The sequence below is a fragment of the Pseudophryne corroboree genome, chromosome 3 (genome assembly GCF_028390025.1).
Source record: "Pseudophryne corroboree isolate aPseCor3 chromosome 3, aPseCor3.hap2, whole genome shotgun sequence".
Classification (NCBI taxonomy): Eukaryota; Metazoa; Chordata; class Amphibia; order Anura; family Myobatrachidae; genus Pseudophryne; species Pseudophryne corroboree.
In genome coordinates, this window is record NC_086446.1 from 511,292,443 (window position 1) to 511,317,196 (window position 24,754).

Sequence of the window (24,754 nt, forward strand, 5' to 3'; positions counted from 1 at the left end):
CACAAGCTTTGTTCATCTTTTGTGTTATATGGGGAACACTTTCAAAGCTGTCCCATTGCTCTTTCATTTCAACCTCTCCAACACCAGATCCTGTTACATTGCTTCAGGTTGGATCCAATATTGGTCAGGCAGTCCAGTTGTCCCTTCAAACAGGTCAGTCTCAGCTATGGTGGCTTCACAAGCCTCATCTTCTAGGAGTACTAGTTCTCAGTCTGGGACTGGACCCTAGTCTTGATAGATGCCAGCCTATCAGACTGGGGAGATGTTACCATGGGACTTATGTTCCAGGGCATTTGGTCCAGGAAGTAATCTTCGCTCCCTATTAATATTCTGGAATTGAGGACAGTCTTCAATTTTCTGACTAAGGCTCAAGGGTTACTGTTAAACCATCCTTTCTGAGTGCATTTGGACTATGCCCTGGCCGTGGCATATATCGATGTGCAGGTCAGAACTAGGAGTCATCATTCCATATTGTAGACCCTTCGCATCATGAAGTGTTTTTCTTTCCAGTCAGTTTGTCTATTTTCATTTAAGTACAATTGTGACATTGACTTTTTGAGTTTTCAAATGGTTCACCTGGGAGAGTGGGATCTCCATCAGTGAATGTTTAATTTGATTGTAGAATTTTGGGGCTCTCTGGACATTGACCTGATAGCCTCCAGGTTGAACAAGAAGCTTTCTTGTTATAGAACGAGGTCCATGGATGCTCAAATAGCCTGAGTGGATGCTATAACAGCCCCATTGGTCTTTTCAGGGGTACTTATTAACACTGATCTTTGTTTCCATGGGTTTTCCAGTGCATCAGGCGGAACAAGGTGGTTCTTGTTGCAACAGATTGGCCCAGAAGGGCATGGTATGCTTAACTGTTGACCATGGTGCTGGATCCTCTTTGGAAGCTAATTCTCAGAGACCACCTGCTCACTCAACGGCCATTTTTTCTCTTAGATTGCCACACTTGGCTTTAACAGTGTGGTATTTGAGGCCCAGGTTTTGCGATCACGAGGATTCTTACAGGCGGACCATGATCAGGATTCGTAAGCGAACTAAAGCGTCAATCTGCCTTTAGGCATATATTTGTTGGTGCAAACAAGTGGGGCATCTCTGCTTCTCAGTTCAACTTGCCTCCTTACTACTTTCTTGCAAGTTGGTCTAGAGACCCTAGACCAAGGTGTCTTGATGAAATATTAACAGCAGAGACCTCAAAGATTAAACACAGTGGTCTCTATCTCAACCAAGAGAATGTGGTTTTTCGGATGCTGATTACTCTCTCCATCTACTTTATATTGTCTGTGTGTTGTGTATTTATGTGTATTGCTCTACTTTTTCAGTAATACTGATAGTTTTGTTTGATGCACACAAGCGGGGCTGGCTTGCAGTCCATTGTTCGTGGATTAGATATACCATCAGGCAGGTTTATGTGTCCTTGGGCGAGCCTGTGCCGGGTTCCATCAAAGATCAATCTTCTCTGGCTGTGAGTGCTGCTTGGGCGGTGCAGGATCGTAGAGCCTACCACTTTTCTCAAATAGGGCAGTCTATACCTCTGTGTCGAGCTGGGGAACACTGTGTTCCCTCCCTGTTAATTACTTTGTGGTGCTTGGTGCATGTTTTGTGTTCTCCATTTGTCTTTGTTAGATAAATATCTGTATTGCCAGGCATTCTAGTGTGACAGTTCTGTGGAGTGTGTGGTTCAGTTTTTGTCTGGGCAAATGGTGCATTAGAATCAGGGTTCTTTTTCCTTTATGTGTCAGCGATCTTCAGGAGACCAATGTTCCTACATTTTGTGAGGATGAGACTTCAAATGGCTGTTACATACTTCTCTCCCATTCAGATTTTCTTTGGTACATCCACCATCTGTGTCTTCCTACTGCAGAAAGACAATGCCCTGCCTCCTAGGGGTGAAACATAACCCACCATATGTGTACGCCGGGATGCTAACCGCATCCCTAACTTACAGCTGCTGAGAAAGGTATTTAATAAGTACCTTTTCTGACATATTCTTTGTTAGTACTTGTGAATCAGAAAATTCTGGCGGCAGATCCATTGTTTGATAACTGACAATAGAGCTAATGTGCTAACAAGACGGATCAATATAAAACTGTATTTTCTAGTATATGGGGTATATTCAATAAGAGTTGGATCCATTCCGACATGCAGTTGTCGGAATGGATCCGACAACCCCTATTCAATGGACGGCCAAATCCGACTGTCGGATTTGGCCGTACACAGGGTCCTGTGAGGCCGCTGCTGTCAGCGGCTGCGGATGCACTGACAGCAGCGGCCAGGGGAGCAGAGATCGGCGGCCGTGAGCGGGAGGGGCTGGCTGCGGGAACATCTGTGGAGCGGCGGGGGGAGGCGCTGCAGGAAGAGAGGTGCTGCGGGGGGAGCAGAGATTGGCGGCCGGCGGGAGGGGCTTGCAGCGGGGGAACATGTCTGCGGCGGAGGGAGGCACTGCAGGGAGAGAGGTGCCTGGCCGTGCCTCTCCCCGCCGCCGCAGACATGTCCCCCTCAGCCAGCACCCCCCGCTGGCCGCCGATCTCCGCTCCCCAGCCGCTCGCAGCACCGCTCCTCTCCTCACCTCAATCCGACTTGTTTTCAAGTCGGAGTGAGTTTGTCGGAAAGGGGGCCAAAACCTGTCGGATTTGGCCCCATTTCCGACAGAAGCACGTGGATCGGCGTCTATTCCGCCGATCCACGTGTTTTCCGACAAGTCGGGAATTCCCGACTTGTCGGAAAAAATCAGCCCCTATTGAATAGGTCAGAACCCCTTCCGACCTATTTCTGTCGGAAGCTGCCGTCTTTCCGACAGTTATTGATTAGACCCCAGTGTCTCCTATTTCTATTTTGCCATTTCATTGGTCTATATGGTATATATCTGTCTGTATCATATTATTCATCTGTTATATCTGGGTATTATGTTGATTTTAAGCAGTCTTAATAGCACTGTGTAGCTCTATTATCTGCTTTACATGAAAATCTCTTTTTATTGTGCAGACCACCTACTGTAGCTGCTGGGCAATAGCTGGCCAGCAGCTACACTTTGTATAGTCACTATAAGGTACTATATGAGCTGTTTCTCATATAGTGCCTGATTAGAAGAGGCTTTTACTGCGTTACAGTTTTAGCTTGCAATAAATAAATGCACCCTTTTTGCCCTTAATTGTCTAATTATAATAGTCTGATCTCTGTACTGAATGTTACCTACCCCATAATCTTACTGCACCCCAGCAATGTCACCAACTGTGTAAGGAATTCATTAGCCATAGTGCATACCATCCACCAGGAGCAGCCTACGATCAGTGGCCTCTCCCTGCCTATAATTTGCGTCTAATCAGACTCCAGAAGGCGGCAGCGAGCGTGCGGTGGAGGTTGAATTATACATCGTATGTTCTAAGTGTTTATTTTCCTTGGGACCGGGCTGTGGAGAACAGATCATAGGCCAATAATCTACAGCCAGGCCCCAAGAGAACTGACTGAGCCAAGGAGAGAGAGAAAATATTCTGCGTTCTCTAACCTATTGTTTTCCACAGTGTAGCCAGATCTTTTTATAACAAGCCTCTCTTTAGCCAGATTTTTCCCCCCAAAAACATATCAAACCGTTTATTAATGTGTTGTTGCTGATTCAAATCAGCCCCCTTACACACACACCCCTTACACACACACACGCACACCCCTTACACACACACACACACACACACACACACACACACGCACACGCACACGCACACCCCTACCCCTTACACACACGCACACCCCTTACACACACACGCACACCCCTTACACACACACGCACACCCCTTACACACACACGCACACCCCTTACACACACGCACACCCCTTACACACACACACACACACACACCCCTTACACACACACACACACCCCTTACACACACGCACACCCCTTACACACACACACACCCCTTACACACACACACGCACACCCCTTACACACACGCACGCACACCCCTTACACACACTTTGTCTCCCTCTTCACACTGCCATAATTGGGGGATAGGAGCAGCACAGAAATTGCCTGCAGCCAAATGTTGCTGTTACACACATTGTTTAAAATGTATGTGATAAGTTACTACTTCTTCTGAAATGTGATGAAAATGGCAGCCGCACTCCATCTCCTGTCCTGGGTCTGCCTGTTCTCTGCATATGATTGCCTTTTCAGTGTTAAATGGGTGGCATTAACTTCTCTCTTTATATTCTTTTTTTCTTTCTCATTCCTGCTGAAAAGACAGTAATTTAATATTGGTTACTTCAGTCCTGCGCTATGCAAGATTCCCCCCAGAGACTGATTTTTCCAAGCACGCTACAAACTCTGAAGACAGAACTTTCTGATCTTTTAATATATCGGCTACTTTCAGCTGTGCTTTATTTTGTTTGTTGTAACTAGAGAATATGCCTGATTTGCTCTCAGGCTTACTTTTTTTTAGCAAGTCATTTGATTTAGATACAGTAGGTTTTCTTAGCTATATGTATTCCAAGATAGCATTAACACGCAAACAATGGCACCGCTTGTAGGACATGAATTAAGCAGACAGGTATAGCATGCCCTGTCCGCCAGACCTAACTGAGGGATTTGTAGTTCCCAACTAGTTGAACAGACAGATCCCGCTGTGCACCTTGAAGGGGACATTGAAAACCCAAGCTTATGTGAAACCATCGGGCACAATTATGTCTAATGGCGCAGAGATAATGGTGTTCCATTAGTTGCTATAAGCCCACAGTGAGCAGTCAGCATGGGTCACTTTCTACTACGGGTAAGAACACGAGGCTGACATCTGGTTACTATAGGTTGCAGCACTTTTTGCCCTGTGCACCACTTTCATGTCTAGTTTTGTGTGGCTATCAAATGTAAATTACTACTGGGTCCATTGTCTTTTTGTCTTTTTAACTATAAGAAAACACATCTGACAATGCATAGAACTATTTTCTCTCAGCTGTTTTACCATATATAATTGACTAATCTGGTATGCATGGAAATAGTAACCGGATGATAGCTCGACACTACAACTGTCAACAGGGTCAAAAGGTTGAGAAGTAATTGGTCGACAGTGGCTAAGATTGACAGGGTTAAAAGGTCAACATGCAAATGGTTGACACCAAAAAAAAGGTTGACACATGGTTTTTCATGATTTTTCTCTATCGTCCTAAGTGGATGCTGGGGTTCCTGAAAGGACCATGGGGTTCCTGAAAGGACCATGGGGAATAGCGGCTCCGCAGGAGACAGGGCACAAAAAAGTAAAGCTTTACTAGGTCAGGTGGTGTGCACTGGCTCCTCCCCCTATGACCCTCCTCCAGACTCCAGTTAGATTTTGTGCCCGAACGAGAAGGGTGCAATCTAGGTGGCTCTCCTAAAGAGCTGCTTAGAGAAAGTTTAGTTTAGGTTTTTTTCTTTACAGTGAGTCCTGCTGGCAACAGGATCACTGCAACGTGGGACTTAGGGGGAAAGTAGTAAACTCACCTGCATGCAGAGTGGATTTGCTGCTTGGCTACTGGACACCATTAGCTCCAGAGGGATCGAACACAGGCCCAGCCGTGGAGTCCGGTCCCGGAGCCGCGCCGCCGACCCCCTTGCAGATGCTGAAGCGTGAAGAGGTCCGGAAACCGGCGGCTGAAGACTCCTCAGTCTTCATAAGGTAGCGCACAGCACTGCAGCTGTGCGCCATTTTCCTCTCAGCACACTTCACTGGGCAGTCACTGAGGGTGCAGAGCGCTGGGGGGGGGCGCTCTGAGAGGCAAATATAAACCTTATACAAGGCTAAAAATACCTCACATATAGCCCATAGGGGCTATATGGAGATATTTAACCCCTGCCTGACTGGAAAAATAGCGGGAGAAGAACCCGCCGAAAAAGGGGCGGGGCCTATCTCCTCAGCACACGGCGCCATTTTCTGTCACAGCTCCGCTGGTCAGAACGGCTCCCAGGTCTCTCCCCTGCACTGCACTACAGAAACAGGGTAAAACAGAGAGGGGGGGCACATTAATGGCTATATATATATATATTAAAGCAGCTATAAGGGAGCACTTAATATAAGGATATCCCTTGTATATATAGCGCTTTGTGGTGTGTGCTGGCAGACTCTCCCTCTGTCTCCCCAAAAGGGCTAGTGGGTCCTGTCTTCATTAGAGCATTCCCTGTGAGTTTGCGGTGTGTGTCGGTACGTGGTGTCGACATGTATGAGGACGATATTGGTGTGGAGGCGGAGCAATTGCCAAATATGCAGATGTCACCCCCCAGGGGGTCGACACCAGAATGGATGCCTTTATTTGTGGAATTACGTGATGGTTTATCTTCCCTTAAACAGTCAGTTGAGGACATGAGGCGGCCGGACAATCAATTAATGCCTGTCCAGGCGCCTCAAACACCGTCAGGGGCTGTAAAACGCCCTTTGCCTCAGTCGGTCGACACAGACCCAGACACGGGCACTGATTCCAGTGACGACGGTAGAAATTCAAACGTATTTTCCAGTAGGGCCACACGTTATATGATTTTGGCAATGAAGGAGACGTTACATTTAGCTGATACTACAGATACCGTAAAACAGGGTATTATGTATGGTGTGAAAAAACTACAAACAGTTTTTCCTGAATCAGAAGAATTAAATGACGTGTGTGATGAAGCGTGGGTTGCTCCTGATAAAAAGTTGATAATTTCAAAAAAGTTATTGGCATTATACCCTTTCCCGCCAGAGGTTAGGGCGCGCTGGGAAACACCCCCTAAGGTGGACAAGGCGCTCACACGCTTATCCAAACAAGTGGCGTTACCCTCTCCTGAGACGGCCGCACTTAAGGATCCATCAGATAGAAAGATGGAAGTTATTCAAAAGAATATATACACACATGCAGGTGTTATACTACGACCAGCTATAGCAACTGCCTGGATGTGCAGTGCTGGAGTAGTTTGGTCAGAATCCCTGATTGAAAATATTGATACCCTAGATAGGGACAATGTTTTACTGTCGTTAGAACAAATAAAGGATGCATTTATCTATATGCGTGATGCACAGAGGGATATTTGCACACTGGCATCTCGGGTGAGTGCTATGTCCATTTCAGCCAGAAGAGCCTTATGGACACGACAGTGGACAGGCGATGCGGATTCAAAACGTCACATGGAGGTTTTGCCGTATAAAGGGGAGGAGTTATTTGGAGTTGGTCTATCAGACTTGGTGGCCACGGCTACTGCCGGGAAATCCACTTTTTTACCTCAAGTCACTCCCCAACAGAGAAAGGCACCGACCTTTCAACCGCAGCCTTTTCGCTCCTACAAAAATAAGAGAGCAAAGGGCTTGTCGTACCTGCCACGAGGCAGAGGAAGAGGGAAGAGACACCAACAGGCAGCTCCTTCCCAGGAACAGAAGCCCTCCCCGGCTCCTGCAAAAACCTCAGCATGACGCTGGGGCCTCTCAAGCGGACTCGGGGACAGTGGGGGGCCGTCTCAAAAATTACAGCGCGCAGTGGGCTCACTCGCAGGTAGACCCCTGGATCCTGCAGATAATATCTCAGGGGTACAGGTTGGAATTAGAGACGGATCCTCCTCATCGTTTCCTGAAGTCTGCCTTACCAACCGTCTCTTCCGAAAGGGAGAGGGTGTTGGAAGCCATTCACAAGCTGTACGCTCAGCAGTTGATAGTCAAAGTACCCCTATTACAACAAGGAAAGGGGTATTATTCCACTCTATTTGTGGTACCGAAGCCGGATGGCTCGGTAAGGCCTATTCTAAATCTGAAGTCCTTGAACCTCTACATAAAAAAGTTCAAGTTCAAGATGGAGTCACTCAGAGCAGTGATAGCGAACCTGGAAGAAGGGGACTTTATGGTATCCTTGGACATCAAGGATGCGTATCTACACGTTCCGATTTACCCCGCACACCAGGGGTACCTCAGGTTCATTGTTCAAAACTGTCACTATCAGTTTCAGACGCTGCCGTTCGGATTGTCCACGGCGCCTCGGGTCTTTACCAAGGTAATGGCCGAGATGATGATTCTTCTTCGAAGAAAAGGCGTATTAGTTATCCCATACTTGGACGATCTCCTAATAAGGGCAAGGTCCAGAGAACAGCTGGAGACAGCTTTAGCACTATCTCAAGAGGTGCTAAGACAACACGGGTGGATTCTGAATATTCCAAAATCCCATTTAATCCCGACAACTCGTCTGCTGTTCCTAGGAATGATTCTGGACACGGTTCAGAAAAAGGTTTTCCTTCCAGAGGAAAAAGCCAAGGAGTTATCCGATCTGGTCAGGAACCTCCTAAAACCAGGAAAAGTGTCAGTACATCAATGCACAAGAGTCCTGGGAAAAATGGTGGCTTCTTACGAAGCAATTCCATTCGGCAGATTCCATGCAAGAATATTCCAAAGGGATCTGTTGGACAAATGGTCAGGGTCGCATCTGCAGATGCACCTGCGAATAACCCTGTCACCAAAGACAAGGGTGTCACTTCTGTGGTGGTTGCAGAAGGCTCACCTATTAGAAGGCCGCAGATTCGGCATTCAGGATTGGATCCTGGTGACCACGGACGCCAGCCTGAGAGGCTGGGGAGCAGTCACACAAGGAAGAAACTTCCAGGGAGTGTGGTCGAGCCTGGAAAAGTCTCTTCACATAAACATTCTGGTACTAAGAGCAATCTACAATGCTCTAAGCCAGGCGGAACTTCTCCTGCAAGGAAAGCCGGTGTTGATTCAGTCGGACAACATCACGGCGGTCGCCCATGTAAACAGGCAGGGCGGCACAAGAAGCAGGAGTGCAATGGCAGAAGCTGCCAAGATTCTTCGCTGGGCGGAGAATCACGTGATAGCACTGTCAGCAGTGTTCATCCCGGGCGTGGACAACTGGGAAGCAGACTTCCTCAGCAGACACGATCTTCATCCGGGAGAGTGGGGTCTACATCCAGAAGTCTTCAACATGTTAATAGACCGTTGGGAAAGACCAATTGTAGACATGATGGCGTCTCGCCTCAACAAGAAACTGGACAAATATTGCGCCAGGTCAAGAGATCCACAGGCAATAGCTGTGGACGCACTGGTAACTCCTTGGGTGTACCAGTCAGTGTATGTGTTTCCTCCTCTGCCGCTCATACCAAAGGTATTGAAGATCATACGGCAAAGAAGAGTAAGAACAATACTAGTGGTTCCGGATTGGCCGAGAAGGACTTGGTATCCGGAACTTCAAGAGATGCTCACGGACGAACCGTGGCCTCTACCTCTGAGAAGGGACCTGCTACAGCAGGGTCCCTGTCTTTTTCAAGACTTACCGCGGCTGCGTTTGACGGCATGGCGGTTGAACGCCAGATCCTAAAAGGGAAAGGCATTCCAGAAGAAGTCATTCCTACCTTGATTAAGGCACGGAAGGAAGTCACCGTGAAACATTATCACCGCATTTGGCGAAAATATGTAGCGTGGTGCGAGGATCGGAGGTTCCGACGGAGGAATTCCAACTGGGTCGTTTCCTACATTTCCTGCAATCAGGATTATCTATGGGTCTCAAATTGGGATCCATTAAGGTTCAAATTTCGGCCCTGTCAATATTCTTCCAAAAAGAATTGGCCTCTGTCCCTGAGGTCCAGACTTTTGTCAAGGGAGTACTGCATATACAGCCTCCTGTGGTGCCTCCGGTGGCACCGTGGGATCTAAATGTAGTTTTAGATTTCCTCAAATCCCATTGGTTTGAACCATTGAAAAAGGTGGATTTGAAATATCTCACATTGAAAGTGACTATGTTACTAGCCCTGGCCTCTGCCAGGAGAGTATCTGAATTGGCGGCTTTATCTTATAAAAGTCCTTATCTAATCTTCCATTCGGATAGGGCAGAACTGCGGACTCGTCCGCATTTTCTCCCTAAAGTGGTATCAGCATTTCATCTGAACCAACCTATTGTGGTGCCTGCGGCCACTAGCGACTTGGAGGACTCCAAAGTGTTGGACGTTGTCAGAGCCTTAAAAATATACATTGCAAGGACGGCTGGAGTCAGAAAATCTGACTCGCTGTTTATATTGTATGCACCCAACAAGTTGGGCGCACCTGCTTCTAAGCAGTCGATTGCTCGTTGGATTTGTAACACAATTCAACTTGCACATTCTGTGGCAGGCCTGCCACAGCCTAAAACTGTAAAAGCCCACTCCACAAGGAAGGTGGGCTCATCTTGGGCGGCTGCCCGAGGGGTCTCGGCATTACAACTCTGCCGAGCAGCTACGTGGTCGGGGGAGAACACGTTTGTAAAATTTTACAAATTTGATACCCTGGCAAAGGAGGACCTGGAGTTCTCTCATTCGGTGCTGCAGAGTCATCCGCACTCTCCCGCCCGTTTGGGAGCTTTGGTATAATCCCCATGGTCCTTTCAGGAACCCCAGCATCCACTTAGGACGATAGAGAAAATAAGAATTTACTTACCGATAATTCTATTTCTCGGAGTCCGTAGTGGATGCTGGGCGCCCATCCCAAGTGCGGATTATCTGCAATACTTGTACATAGTTATTGTTAACTAATTCGGGTTATTGTTAAGGAGCCATCTTTAAGAGGCCCTTTCTGTTGTCATACTGTTAACTGGGTTTAGATCACAAGTTGTACGGTGTGATTGGTGTGGCTGGTATGAGTCTTACCCGGGATTCAAAATGCCTCCCTTATTGTGTATGCTCGTCCGGGCACAGTACCTAACTGGAGTCTGGAGGAGGGTCATAGGGGGAGGAGCCAGTGCACACCACCTGACCTAGTAAAGCTTTACTTTTTTGTGCCCTGTCTCCTGCGGAGCCGCTATTCCCCATGGTCCTTTCAGGAACCCCATGGTCCTTTCAGGAACCCCAGCATCCACTACGGACTCCGAGAAATAGAATTATCGGTAAGTAAATTCTTATTTTAGGGTTAGGCACCTGGGGGAGGATTTAGGGTAAGGCTGCTGGAGCGGATGGTTAGGCTGTTGAATGGTATGGTTAGGGTTCGGCACTAGGGAGGGGTAGGCTAAAATAAGGGGAAAAAAAGATATTAATTTGACAATCTTTTTTTGTTTCAGCCACATGCATGTTGACCTTTTGACCCTGTCGACCTTAGTCAACCAATCACCTTTTGACCATGTCGACCATTGAATGCCAAGCTGATGGTGTCGACCCTTGACTGTTAACCTTCGCGGTGTTGATCTATTAGTTCACACCCCTTGTCATAACACTTATCCTGTAGTTCAGAAATGTTCTTAGCTATAACTATTGCACATATATATTTGTGAATATGATTAGAAGCTTCTTTTTTTTTTCCACCATACCAAAATGGAGTCAGCAGTTTTGTGGCCTCTTATCCGTATTTAGCTTATGTAGTCACTGAGAATTGCAGCATGAGGCACGTATTCTCAACATTATTTGCTCAGCCCACAAAATTTCTGTCTCTGTTCCAGTGGGTAATGTGTAAACTATATAGGCTTGTAACTACTGGTGTTTTTAAATTGTTGCCATAACCAATGTCATTTACTTTATTTCTGGGAACACAACTTGTTGTTTTGTTTTTTTTGTGTGTGTACTGTTTGTGTATGTGTTTTGTATTTGCCACGTGTAGATTCATCGAGAAGCCTACAATGCGCACTTGAATGCATATCAAATTCAAGTTAAGTGCCACTTGGTATGAGACCTAGAGAAGCTTTCAGTTTTAGTGGTCATTCAGCTGCTATAAATGAAGCATTTGTACCATGTAAAAATATTATTTAGTTGTGTAATTGATTCTTTTCAGAGGCACTAAATAAAACAATGCAGTATCCAACTGCTCAAAGCACTCCTTGGCAAACACATGTCTGGATTTGTTATAGTAGGTTATTAGTATGCAGTGAGAGGCTGATTTCCAACAGCTGATAGCGATTTGGCTACAAACTTCCCTCTTGCTGGCCCTTCTTTCAAACCGGGTTATGGAGAGGTGAGCTGTGTACTTGATATAGACCAGGCGCAGGGCCTCATTTTGTGTTCTGTTCCAGCCGCACAGAAACTTTGCCACCTGCTGGGCATGAATGTCATGGAGTTTACTCGAGCCATCCTCACCCCGCGTATCAAAGTGGGCAGGGACTACGTACAAAAGGCACAGACAAAGGAACAGGTGAGCTAAGGCCATGTAACGCACGAAGCACCATTAAAAGTTATTCTCTTATAACGGGGGATGTACCCTCTGATTAGGAATTACATCTGTATTACCTTTGTGTATTATACCAACAACTCCTTTAATTGTATGTGTGGAGGTACCAAGCTACAAATCCAATGATCCTTGTGATTAAATTTACTTTTGTATTAAGTGACAACTGTATATGTCAGAGTATATAATATTTTTATTCTTTATTTGGCACAAGCATATTTTGCACATCTGTACGATCATGTCACACATAGTATTCCACAATTAATGTGTTCTTTTGTTTAGTGTAACACTTACTGTGCTCCATTTTGTTTAATTTCCTCCAGTCACCTGTAACTATTGGGTCTCGCTAGGTTGTAGGTTGAAGAAATAGGCTTTAAATTTCAACCACTCAGCTAATACATAACCAGTGATATCACTGAGGAGCAGTGGGGCAGCCATTATAACAGATGAACCAATATTTATGAGAATGTATATTACAATTCCCTAGAACCAGTGGGCTTATGGTTGGATCTACAAGTTGGCTGCTTTATATTGTACAAATGACATTCATTGTAATATGCATGTAGTTCAGTCAAGAACCTAGACCAGAGATTCTTGTACTGTGGCTCATGACCTTATAAATGGGTTCCCATTGTTCTACTTGGGGCAACATTATTTCATACTTGTAAGCAGTAATACGTATATTTTCATTTTGGGTTTTTATTTTTCATAACCACCAAATTTCCTAAATGATTAAAGAAAATAATATAATTAACTTTGAGCTAACCATAAAATAGGATTGACATTTTATTTCAAAATGGAATAACCTGACTCCTCCTCTGACTCCCAGGGATGGGAAAGGGGAAGGATATCCTACACTATTGGGGACGTGGTGAGGGTGACTCTTTTTTTTTTTTTTTTACCTTTTCATTGCAGGCTGATTTTGCTGTGGAAGCTCTGGCTAAGGCTACATATGAGCGATTGTTCCGTTGGCTGGTCCATCGGATTAACAAAGCTCTGGACCGCACTAAGCGCCAGGGAGCATCCTTCATTGGCATCCTTGACATTGCTGGCTTTGAGATCTTTGAGGTTAGTATTAGATTGTGATGTTGCTAGATAAATTGTAATGTGGGCTAAAAAATAGTAATGTGAAATATTAACAGTGTGTGTTTTTGTTTTAGGGGGATGGGTGGTGTCATGTTCTTCGTTTTAAAAGACCAAAAACTCTGTTAACTGAATTGTTTAGTCCCCTTATTAGATGAGGAACGAGAGTTGAATGTTTGTAGCAAACTGGTAATGCTATGATATTCCTCCATCAATACATGTCACTTTCATCCTTTCTAAAATGCCAAATGAATTCCAGAGTTTCTGAAGACAAATGTGTTGTCCTGCTGGTGATCTTCCGTTCAGTCCTTTTTGTATTATTGTTCATTTTCACCAGTGCCTAGTGTCACCAAAGCATGTTTTATACTACTGAGGTCACCAGGAAGATGTCTATTGAAGAAAGAGCCTCTGGGGAAAATAAATGGACATTCATTTATTTATATCATCCAAAAACTCATGTTTTATTTTGTTTTGTCCCCTATGTGTTGTTTTTCTTCTTCTAATGGTAATGGCATAGCTAACTAGTCTCTTCCTCTTCTAGCTGAATTCTTTTGAACAGCTCTGCATCAATTACACTAATGAGAAGCTGCAGCAGCTCTTCAACCACACCATGTTCATCCTAGAGCAGGAGGAATATCAGCGTGAGGGCATTGAGTGGAACTTCATTGACTTTGGATTAGACCTGCAGCCCTGTATTGACCTCATCGAGAGGCCGGTAAGGAGTACAGTTCACCATAACTATTTGTATTAGGACATAATGAAATCTTTGAATCTGTCTATATATAGAGAAGCTGTGATCCTGGGTCTGATGTGTTGTCTGACACAGCACCTTATATTGCTGAAAATAACGAATGTTGCCTAACTGCGCAGAAGCAAATGTGCACATTTCTGCGTATTCCTGGTCAGTGCTGAGTTGAGTGGAACAAAACTGGAGTAACCTTTGCTTGAAATAAGCGTTTTTGGGTGGTGATACTGCAGTTGTGTGCGAGAGATCCATCTTGTGGGAGTGTAGCTATACTTCTGTGCTATTCTAAGTTGCATGTACAGCAAAGGGAAGCTGATTTCTGACAGATCTCTGGCAACTAGTGTAAGCAGATGCAAGTACCAGTACTAATCATGACCATGCGGCTGTCGGTGGAAAAATAGTGGGCGGTGTGGCTTCCCGCTTGAAGCTGTACGGATCCTCACATTGGCATAAGGTCATAAATCTGTCTTCCACAGCCCCTTTGCATCCAACGCAGAATCAGATCCATTATGTGTAGAAATAAGGTTTAACCTTGTCCGCTTAAAACCTCAATGGAAGCCCATTTTTTTGACATTCACTTCTAATATAGTTAGAGTTAGATTAATAAAACTGGCCGAATATTGGTTACGCTCCACTTCCCTCACGATGTGCTTATAAAGTTTCAAAAAAGATGCGCTGGTAGGAAAGCTAGTGCTCTTTATATGAGCATGCATCATGTCACTTTAGACATATCAAACCAGATGAAAAAGGATCTGGAATAGATCTGACTGTTCTCTATCTCTAGTAACTACTACTTGTTTATTCCAGACCCTGATCCCAAATAGAAACACACTCGCTCACGACAAGTCCATAAATTAGGGCTGTATTCATATAGTGCTCAATGGGAAAGATGAAGGATTGCACGTCACAACAAAATAAATTCTTTGTAGAGTGCAAAGGGATTATTTCTGCTTAAAACGCGTGTGTCTTTTGTATCAAGTGCAGTTCTCTGGCTAAGGCTGGGTACACATTAGACCGATGTGCACCCTGCCAATATGCCTGCCAACAAGCAAACATATCTTATTGGAGGTACACACCAGAATGAGTTAATGAACGATTGAACAATCCCTCATTACGCCCTTCATTATCCTACACTGGATCACATGCGATATGTTGATTGGTCATGCAGCACGGCTGGCCAGAAGATATCGCATGCGACTTGTGGAATTGTGCAGTTGGGTATACAAACTGCCTGATATGCACAATATGTTGTTACGATTCTGCCGAAAATTACATTTAGTGCCAATATTTGGGTAGTGTGTACCCCATTGGCTGATGTGCAAACGACGCAATTTATTTTCAAAACGACAAAACATCCAAAATATGGTCTAGTGTGTACCCAGCTTTAGACATAAACTGCATGATATGTGAGAAAGGTGGATATAGAGGATAGATACACCATTCATAATCGGATTCTTCAAATGTAGTAGAAGAACAACCTAATGAATCTGGGGAAGTTAGGGACGCCTACATATAGTAGTTTAATGTGGGACATAACATTTATGTACCTATCTCTACCTAATTTAGAAGGGAAGCTACTCATTGTATTGGCTGCCATGGTGTCTTTAGAAGAAAAGGAATTATCCATAATTATCTAAGTGGGCCCATATCTTACACAGGATGTAAGCAGTCATTTTGTTGCAAAACTGTCTGAGATTATCGTGTCACTTGTTTATAAATTGATTGAGTATTGGATAAGCCCACAAATGGCTACCCACTGTCTGCAAGTGACTATTACACTATAATCATATTGGAATACACAAGCCTATATTGAGATTTATCAATAAATTCCCAGATGGAGTGGGTGAATCGGCAGACTAGATGAATGGGTTTAACGGTTCTATGCACTGGGGTTTGTTTTCTCAGTGATTCTCTTGAAGGTTACTGGAACCTTGATAGAGGTTCTGCTAAGTGATTTAGGGGCAGGTTTGTCTCTTAGGCCTGTAGAGTAAGGTCACAATGTATGCACATTTATTTTCAAATGAAAAATCAGCAGTACTAAAAGGTAATATTGAAACTTTCAGAGCATAAAATGTAGCCTCAGCTTTCAGACTCGACCAGGTGTATACAGTTATATAGTATCAATCCAAGTTACAGACAAAACGATAAGGCTGAATCAGCACAGCTAACAGCCATGTAGTTGGCTTATTAAGTCCCAACGATATATACATCGTTGATAGACTCGAGCCAGGGTACACTAAATAAAAATAAATATTAGCGCTACAGTTTGCAAATGGCTTCTATTAGCCTTTCATAGACATATGCAGGTACACAGATATCATGTGCACGGTGGCACAATGTATTTAAGAAAAAGTGTCACTCTAACTCATGGGTCTTCAACCTGCAGCCCTCCAGCTGCTGTGGAACTACACATCCTAGCATGCCCTGCCACAGTTTTGCTATTAAGGCATGTTAAAACTGAGGCAGTGCATGTTGGAATATGTAGATCCACAGCAGCTGGAGGGTCACAGGTTGAAGACTCATGCACTAACTATATAAAATGATAGTACAGTTGGTTTTTAGACACTGCTCCGTTTGTGCAAAAAATGTTCTGATGGATAGTATCACGGTTCCTGGCACTACGATTCTCCAGGTGCGCCAATCTGAGAATTGCTGCTTGTGACACCTTACTGATTACCCCAGCGCATGTGGTAAATCAACGCGGTAACTGCCAGCAAAAGTACCTTTTGGGTCAAGCCTAGAGTAAGCTCCTGCTCTCTCACCCGCACACACAATTATTAATGCGTAAAAATTAGGTGACATGAGCCTCTCGGGCTTTGGTGTAAAAACACAGAATCCAGAACTAAAATTAAGATTTTTAATTCAAGTAGAAACTTCAAAGCTTATAGTTGTGGCAAAGAAAGGTTACAAGAATATAATAGCTTAAATAGTCACTCAAGTAATTACAATTTAAAGAAATAAAATAGGGAGAAAAACAATGTTCTAGTCACCTGCAGTACAGACAGATGGTTGAGGGAGGTCTCTCTTCATATCCTGGACATTATAGGCTCCAGTCTCTCCCCGGATGCCACCTCAATAATGACTCTTTTTGGTCTGTTTCTCATATTTAAACCTCCATGCTTCTTCACTCAGCCCCCACTTCTTTGGGATTCCTTTAACCCTCCCAAAACCATTGTGGATTTCTTAGCCATTCTAGCAGGGGTGGATTCCCTTATCTTTAATTGTTTGTTTGAAGTGGGCAAACTAGGATTGTGTACACAACTGGACTCGTTTTTCAGTAGGCTAAAGTGTCGCACCTTGGTAGACAATGTGTCTTTGCTGGGTGAACTCCTGCAGTGTTATACACAAACTTAAACCTCTAGTTACGGTCCCATACTGGATCCTAGTGCTATTAAACAGCTTGTCTCTGAAGTACTGTAGCTATAATGAAATACCAGCAAGGCCATTGATGCATCAACCACTATGAATAATACATTTTTCTCTAAGATCCATAAGGGATATTGGGGGAAACTAGTACGATGGGTATAGACTGGGTCCAAAGGAGCCAGTGCACTTTAAATTTCTTCAACTGGGTGTGCTGACTCCTCCCCTTTATGCCCCCTCCCACAGGCAGAATAGAAAACAGTGCCCTCAGGAGAGGATGCACATCTCTGCAGCTCCAGAGAGTTTTCTTCAATTTCATTTAAAACTTTTATTTTTTCTCTTACGTCTTAGAGGATGCTTGGGACTCCGTAAGGACCATGGGGATAGACGGGCTCCGCAGGAGACATGGGCACTTTAAGAGAGAACTTTAGGTATGGGTGTGCACTGGCTCCTCCCTCTATGCCCCTCCTCCAGACCTCAGTTTACTACTGTGCCCAGAGGAGACTGGGTGCATTACAGGGAGCTCTCCTGAGTTTCCTGAAAGAAAGTATTTTGTTAGGTTCTTTATTTTCAGGGAACCTGCTGGCAACAGACTCCCTGCATCGTGGGACTGAGGAGAGAGAAGCAAACCTACTTCTGTGAGTTTCAAGGCTCTGCTTCTTAGGCTACTGGACACCATTAGCTCCAGAGGGAGTCGGAACACAGGTCTCACCCTGGAGTTCGTCCCGGAGCCGCGCCGCCATCCTCCTCACAGAGCCGGAAGATAGAAGCCGGTTGAGTATAGGAAGAAAGAAGACTTCAAAGGCGGCAGAAGATTTCAGATCTTCACTGAGGTAACGCACAGCAGTTAAGCTGTGCGCCATTGCTCCCACACAGCACACACAAACGGCAGTCACTGTAAGGGCGCAGGGGGGCGCCCTGGGCAGCAATATAACCTCATTTTCTGGCAAAAGTAGATATATACAGCTAGGCACTGTATATATAAAGAGCCCCCGCCAATTTTTTATATATTTTAGCGGGACAGAAGCCCGCCGCTGAGGGGGCGGGCCTTCTTCCTCAGCATTCACCAGCGCCATTTTCTCCACAGCACAGCGCTGAGAGGAAGCTCCCCGGACTCTCCCCTGCTTATCCACAGTGAAAGAGGGTTTTAAAGAAGGGGGGGGGGGCACATAATTTGGCGCACAAATAAAGATTACAGCGCTATCTGGATAAACATGTTGTGTGTTTTTTTCCTGGGTCATATAGCGCTGGGTGTGTGCTGGCATACTCTCTCTCTGTCTCTCCAAAGGGCCTTGTGGGGGAACTGTCTTCAGATAAGAGGATTCCCTGAGTGTGTGGTGTGTCGGTACGTGCGTGTCTGAGGTAAAAGGCTCTCATAGGGAGGAGGTGGAGTTAATGACTGTGGTGTCTCCGTCGGCAACACCGACACCTGACTGGTTGGATATGTGGAATGTTTTAGTGCTAATGTGAATTTATTGCACTGAGTGTAGGGAATGTACAGGCGTCAAACCCTGCCTTTCCCCTATGTCACAGGGACCTCCGGGGTCTCAAAAGCGCTCACTATCCAAAATAGTAGACACTGACGCCGACACGGATTCTGACTCCAGTGTCGACTACGATGGTGCAAAGTTACAGGCAGAATTGGCAAATAGTATTCAATATATGATTATTGTAATAAAAGATGTTTTGCATATCACAGAGAAACCCCCTGTCCCTGACATGAGGATACACATGTATAGGGTAAAGAAACCTGAGGTAACCTTTCCCCCATCTTATGGACGAGTTATTGAAAAGGCTTGGGAATCTCCAGACAATAAACTGCAGATTCCCAAAAGGATTCTTAGGATGTATCCTTTCCCGACTAAGGACAGGATACGGTGAGAATCTTCCCCAAGGGGGGAAAAAAGCGTGGACACGCTTATCCAAAAGAGTAAAGCTGCCATCCCAAGATATGGCTACCCTCAGGGATCCTGCTGATCGCAAACAGCAGGCTACCTTAAAGTCCATTTACACACATTCTAGTACCTTACTCATACCGGCAATAGTGTCGGCTGGAGTTTGTAGCTTTGTAGCAGCGTGGATAGGTACCTTATCGACGGAAATTGATACCCTGGATAAGGTTACCATTTTATTGACCCGGGGTCATATTAACTATACTGTCTTATATATGAGAGATGCTCAAAGAGACATTGGCCTACTGGGTTCTAGAACAAACGCTATGTCGATTTCTGCTAGACGAGTCCTATGGACCCGGCAATGGACAAGTGATGCCGACTCAAAGAAGCATATGGAGGTTTTACCTTACAAGGGTGAGGAATTGTTTGGGGAAGGTCTCTCGGACCTGGTCTCCACAGCTACAGCTGGTAAATCAAAATTGTTGCCTTATATTCCCTCACAGCCTAAGAAAGCACCACATTATCAAATGCTGTCCTTTCGGTCACCAGAAACATGAGTACGAGGTGCGTTCTTTCTTGCCAGAGGTAAGGGCAGAGGGAAAAAGCTGCACAACACAGCTAGTTCCCAGGAACAGAAGTCCTCCCCGGCCTCTACAAAATCCACTGCATGACGCTGGGGCTCCGCTAAGGGAGTCTGCCCCAGTGGGGGCACGTCTTCGACTTTTCAGCCACATCTGCGTTCACTCACAGGTGGATCCCTGGGCAATAGAAATTGTTTCTCAGGGTTACAGGCTGGAATTCGAAGAGGTGCCTCCTCGCCGGTTTTTCAAATCGGCCCTGCTGACTTCTTCCCCAGAAAGGGAGATAGTGGTAAATGCAATTCACAAATTGTATCTTCAACAGGTGGTGGTCAAGGTTCCCCTACTTCAACAAGGGAGGGGATATTACTCAATCCTGTTTGTAGTTCCAAAACCGGACGGTTCGGTCAGACCCATTTTAAATTTAAAATCCCTGAACCTATACTTGAAAAGGTTCAAGTTTAAGATGGAATCGCTCAGGGCGGTCATCGCCAGCCTGGAAGGGGGGGATTTTATGGTATCTCTGGACATAAAGGATGCGTACCTTCATGTTCCCATATATCCACCTCATCAGGCGTACCTGAGATCTGCGGTACACGATTGTCATTACCAATTTCAGACGTTGCTGTTTGGGTTTTTCCACGGCCCCGAGAATTTTCACCAAGGTAATGGCGGAAATGATGGTGCTCCTGCGCAAGCAGGGTGTCACAATTGTCCCGTACTTGGACGATCTCCTCATAAAAGCGAGATCACGAGAGCAGTTACTGAACAGCGTGTCACTTTCACTGAAGGTGTTACAGCAACACGGCTGGATTCTCAATATCCCGAAGTCGCAGCTGGTTCCTACGACTCGTCTGATCTTCTTGGGCATGATTCTGGATACGGACCAGAAAAGGGTTTATTTTCCAACGGAAAAGTCTCAAGAACTCATGACTCTGGTCAGGAACTTATTGAAACCAAAACAGGTTTCAGTGCATCACTGCACTCGAGTCCTGGGAAAGATGGTGGCATCTTACGAGACCATTCCGTTCTGAAGGTTCCATGCGAGGACCTTCCAATGGGACCTACTGGACAAGTGGTCCGGGTCACATCTACAGATGCATCAGTTGATCACACTGTCCACCAGGGCCAGGGTATCTCTCCTGTGGTGGCTGCAGAGTGCTCACCTTATAGAGGGCCGCAGGTTCGGCATTCAGGACTGGGTTCTGGTGACCACGGACGCGAGCCTCCGAGGTTGGGGAGCAGTCACACAAGGAAGAAACTTCCAGGGTCTTTGGTCAAGTCAAGAGACTAGTCTTCACATCAACGTCCTGGAGCTGAGGGCCATATACAACGCCCTTCGTCAAGTGGAGACCTTGCTTCGCGACTTACCAGTTCTAATCCAGTCAGACAACATCACCGCAGTGGCTCATGTAAACCGCCGGGGCGGCACAAGGAGCAGAATAACAATGGCGGAAGCCACCAGGATTGTTCGCTGGGCGGAAAATCATGTAAGCGCACTGTCAGCAGTGTTCATTCTGGGAGTGGACAACTGGGAAGCAGATTTCCTCAGCAGACACGACCTGCATCCAGGAGAGTGGGGACTTCATCAGGAAGTCTGCGCACAGATTGAAAGTCAGTGGGGACTGCCCAGATAGACATGATGGCGTACTGCCTCAACAAAAAGCTGTAGAGGTATTGTGCCAGGTCAAGGGACACTCAGGCGGTAGCTGTGGAGGCCCTAGTGACACCGTGGGTGTTCCAGTCGGTCTATGTGTTTCCTCCTCTTCCTCTCATCCCAAAGGTGTTGAGAATAATAAGAAAAAGAGGAGTACAGACAATTCTCATTGTTCCAGATTGGACACGAAGGGCCTGGTATCCGGATCTGCAGGAGATGCTCACAGAAGATCCGTGGCCTCTTCCTCTTAGACAGGACCTGTTGCAACAGGGGCCCTGTCTGTTCCAAGACTTACCGCGGCTGCGTTTGACGGCATGGCGGTTGAACGCCGGATCCTAGCGGAAAAAGGGCATTCCGGATGAGGTCATTCCTACACTGATAAAGGCTAGGAAGCATGTGACGGCTAAACATTATCACCGTATATGGCGAAAATATGTTTCTTGGTGTGAGGCCAGTAATGCTCCTACGGAAGAATTCCATCTGGGCCGTTTCCTTCACTTCCTACAAACTGGAGTGAATTTGGGCCTAAAATTAGGCTCCATTAAGGTTCAGATTTTGGCCTTATCCATTTTCTTTCAAAAAGAATTGGCTTCTCTCCCAGAAGTACAGACTTTTGAGAAGGGAGTGCTGCATATTCAGCCTCCTTTTGTACCTCCGGTGGCGCCTTGCGATCTTAACGTGATGTTGAGTTTCCTTAAGTCGCACTGGTTTGAACCACTTAAAACAGTGGAGTTAAAATATCTCACTTGGAAAGTGGTCATGTTGTTAGCCTTGGCTTCGGCTAGGCGAGTGTCGGAATTAGCGGCTTTGTCTCATAAAAGCCCCTATCTAGTTTTCCATATGGATAGAGCGGAATTGCGGACCCGTCCTCAATTTTTGCCTAAGGTGGTGTCGTCTTTTCATATGAACCAACCAATTGTGGTGCCTGTGGCTACACAAGACTTGGAGGATTCCGAGTGCCTTGATGTGGTAGGGCTTAGAAAATTTACGTGGCCAGAACGGCTAGAGTCAGAAAAACAGAAGCACTGTTTGTCCTGTATGCAGCCAACAAGGTTGGCGCTCCTGCTTCAAAGCAGACTATTGCTCGCTGGATCTGTAACATGATTCAGCAGGTACATGCGACGGCTGGATTGCCGTTACCAAAATCGGTCAAGGCCCATTCCACTAGGAAGGTGGGCTCGTCTTGGGCGGCTGCCCGAGGGGTCTCGGCACAACAGCTGTGCCGAGCTGCTACTTGGTCGGCTTCAAACACATTTGCAAAGTTCTATAAGTTTGATACCCTGGCTGAGGAGGACCTCCTGTTTGCTCAATCGGTGCTGCAGAGTCATCCGCACTCTCCCGCCTGTTTGGGAGCTTTGGTATAATCCCCATGGTCCTTACGGAGTCCCCAGCATCCTCTAGGACATAAGAGAAAATAAGATTTTAAACCTACCGGTAAATCTTTTTCTCGTAGTCCGTAGAGGATGCTGGTCGCCCGTCCCAAGTGCGGACCACTTCTGCAAGACTTGTATATAGTTTTGCTTACATAGTTTTCATCGGTCTCCGACTGATGCGATGTGGTTTTTTCATACTGTTAACTGGTTAGTTTATACACAAGTTATACGGTGTGAATGGTGTGGGCTGGTATGAATCTTGCCCTTGGATTAACAAAAATCCTTTCCTCGTACTGTCCGTCTCCTCTGGGCACAGTTTCTCTAACTGAGGTCTGGAGGAGGGGCATAGAGGGAGGAGCCAGTTCACACCCATACCTAAAGTCTTACTTAAAGTGCCCATATCTCCTGCGGAGCCCGTCTATCCCCATGGTCCTTACGGAGTCCCCAGCATCCTCTACGGACTACGAGAAAAAGATTTACCGGTAGGTTTAAAATCTTATTTTTCCGTATGCTGTCTGGGCAGCAGTATACCTGCGCCGTGGGTTTTAGTGGGACGACGGTCACCGGCCTTGCGAGGTGCAGAGCCGCTTCCCGGCTGCAGGACCACCGTCCTGAGGGTCTATTTGTTCAGCGGGGCACTGCGCCTTGCCTGCCGCGGCATGCCGCACACCCCTAATGCTGCCTGAAGGTGACATCGGTGGTGAGTACACACCGGGGACCCCGCTAGGGGGGGCCCCGGTTCAAAGTGCGTCTGACCATGGAAGCAGCGTACGGTACCCTCCCTGGGGGGTCCCGCTAGAATCCCCCGTGTGTACACTGGCGCAAAACTGCTTAACTAAGCACTTGTGTGAGGTTTTAAGCTTATTTGGAGACTTTGCCAGTATAAATAATATGTACAGTTCTGGCGCCATTGGAGGGGCGGAGCTTCCTCAGAGGGACCAGCAGCGTTTTGACGCCTTCTGCTTACAGCAGCCATCAACAGCACACACTGAGCGCTTCCTGCCTCACAGACACGCTGGAAATTGGTACAGGGTGTAGCTAAGGGGGAGAGCCGCTTGTGTCCACTATTCTGAGCCTATTTAGGACTGCATTTTGTTAGTGTTACTGTGATTTACAGAGCTGACAGTCTCATTGGGGCTGTGCAGCTCAGGGTGTGTTGGTATTCTCCCTCTCTGTGTCTCCTCTCGCATACAGTAGGGCAGGCTTGCATTATAACTGTCTGTGTGTATGTTTTTGTACTTACTGTGAAATATGGGTAAGCACAAGCTGTGCAGTATCTATCTCACACCAGATTCTCTCCATTATCTAATGACTCTATTTTCTGTGAGCAATGCAGTCAATCTTTACAAATTAGTGAAGAGGTCGGGGGAGAGGGTACAGAGCCCCACTGGTTAGGGTCTCTTAAAACTATGATGTCAGATATGTCATACCAGCTCGCTGCTAATGTGCAGTAAACTCAGCTACTGCAGCAAGCTGTTGCAGATTTAGCTGCAAGGGCTGATGCACAGCCCCCCCTCTCTCATGCAATTTCCCAGATGCGTGGTTCACCTGATACAGATGATGATATACAAGATGATGGGGATGACCTGGATCCCGATTCTACTCAGGGTATTGAACCCCTCATTTTGGCTATAAGGGATGTATTACAGCTCCCTCCAGAGAACGCTGCTTCACAGCAGTCGTTTTTCTTTGTACAAAACAAGCCCAATGTCACTTACCCTGAATCTCCATAGTTAGATTACTTATTCAAACAGGCCTGGAAAAATCCAGACGAAAAAATTCCAAGTGTCCAGAAAGTTTTTTGCGCACTTTCTGATTTGCTCCTCAAGGTAGAACATTTTGGGAGGAACCCCCTGGGGTGGATGTCTCAGTCTATCGCCTGTCTAAGAAGGCGGTGCTGCCTGCCCTGGGCTCCTTTACTATGAAACCCTCCTGAAACACATTCAGGAC

At 46.0% G+C, this 24,754-nt stretch overlaps 1 protein-coding gene across 2 annotated transcripts in view; it reads left to right on the forward strand.

Moving 5' to 3' along the window:
* Window positions 1-24,754, forward strand: part of MYH10 (myosin heavy chain 10) — a 321,458-nt gene that overhangs the window by 217,413 nt on the left and 79,291 nt on the right. For both annotated transcript variants that reach the window (XM_063961060.1, XM_063961061.1), the window contains 3 exons: window positions 11,959-12,077; window positions 13,026-13,178; window positions 13,735-13,908. In XM_063961060.1, the coding sequence (XP_063817130.1) occupies window positions 11,959-12,077; window positions 13,026-13,178; window positions 13,735-13,908 (446 nt within the window). The remainder of the gene's footprint in view (window positions 1-11,958; window positions 12,078-13,025; window positions 13,179-13,734; window positions 13,909-24,754) is intronic.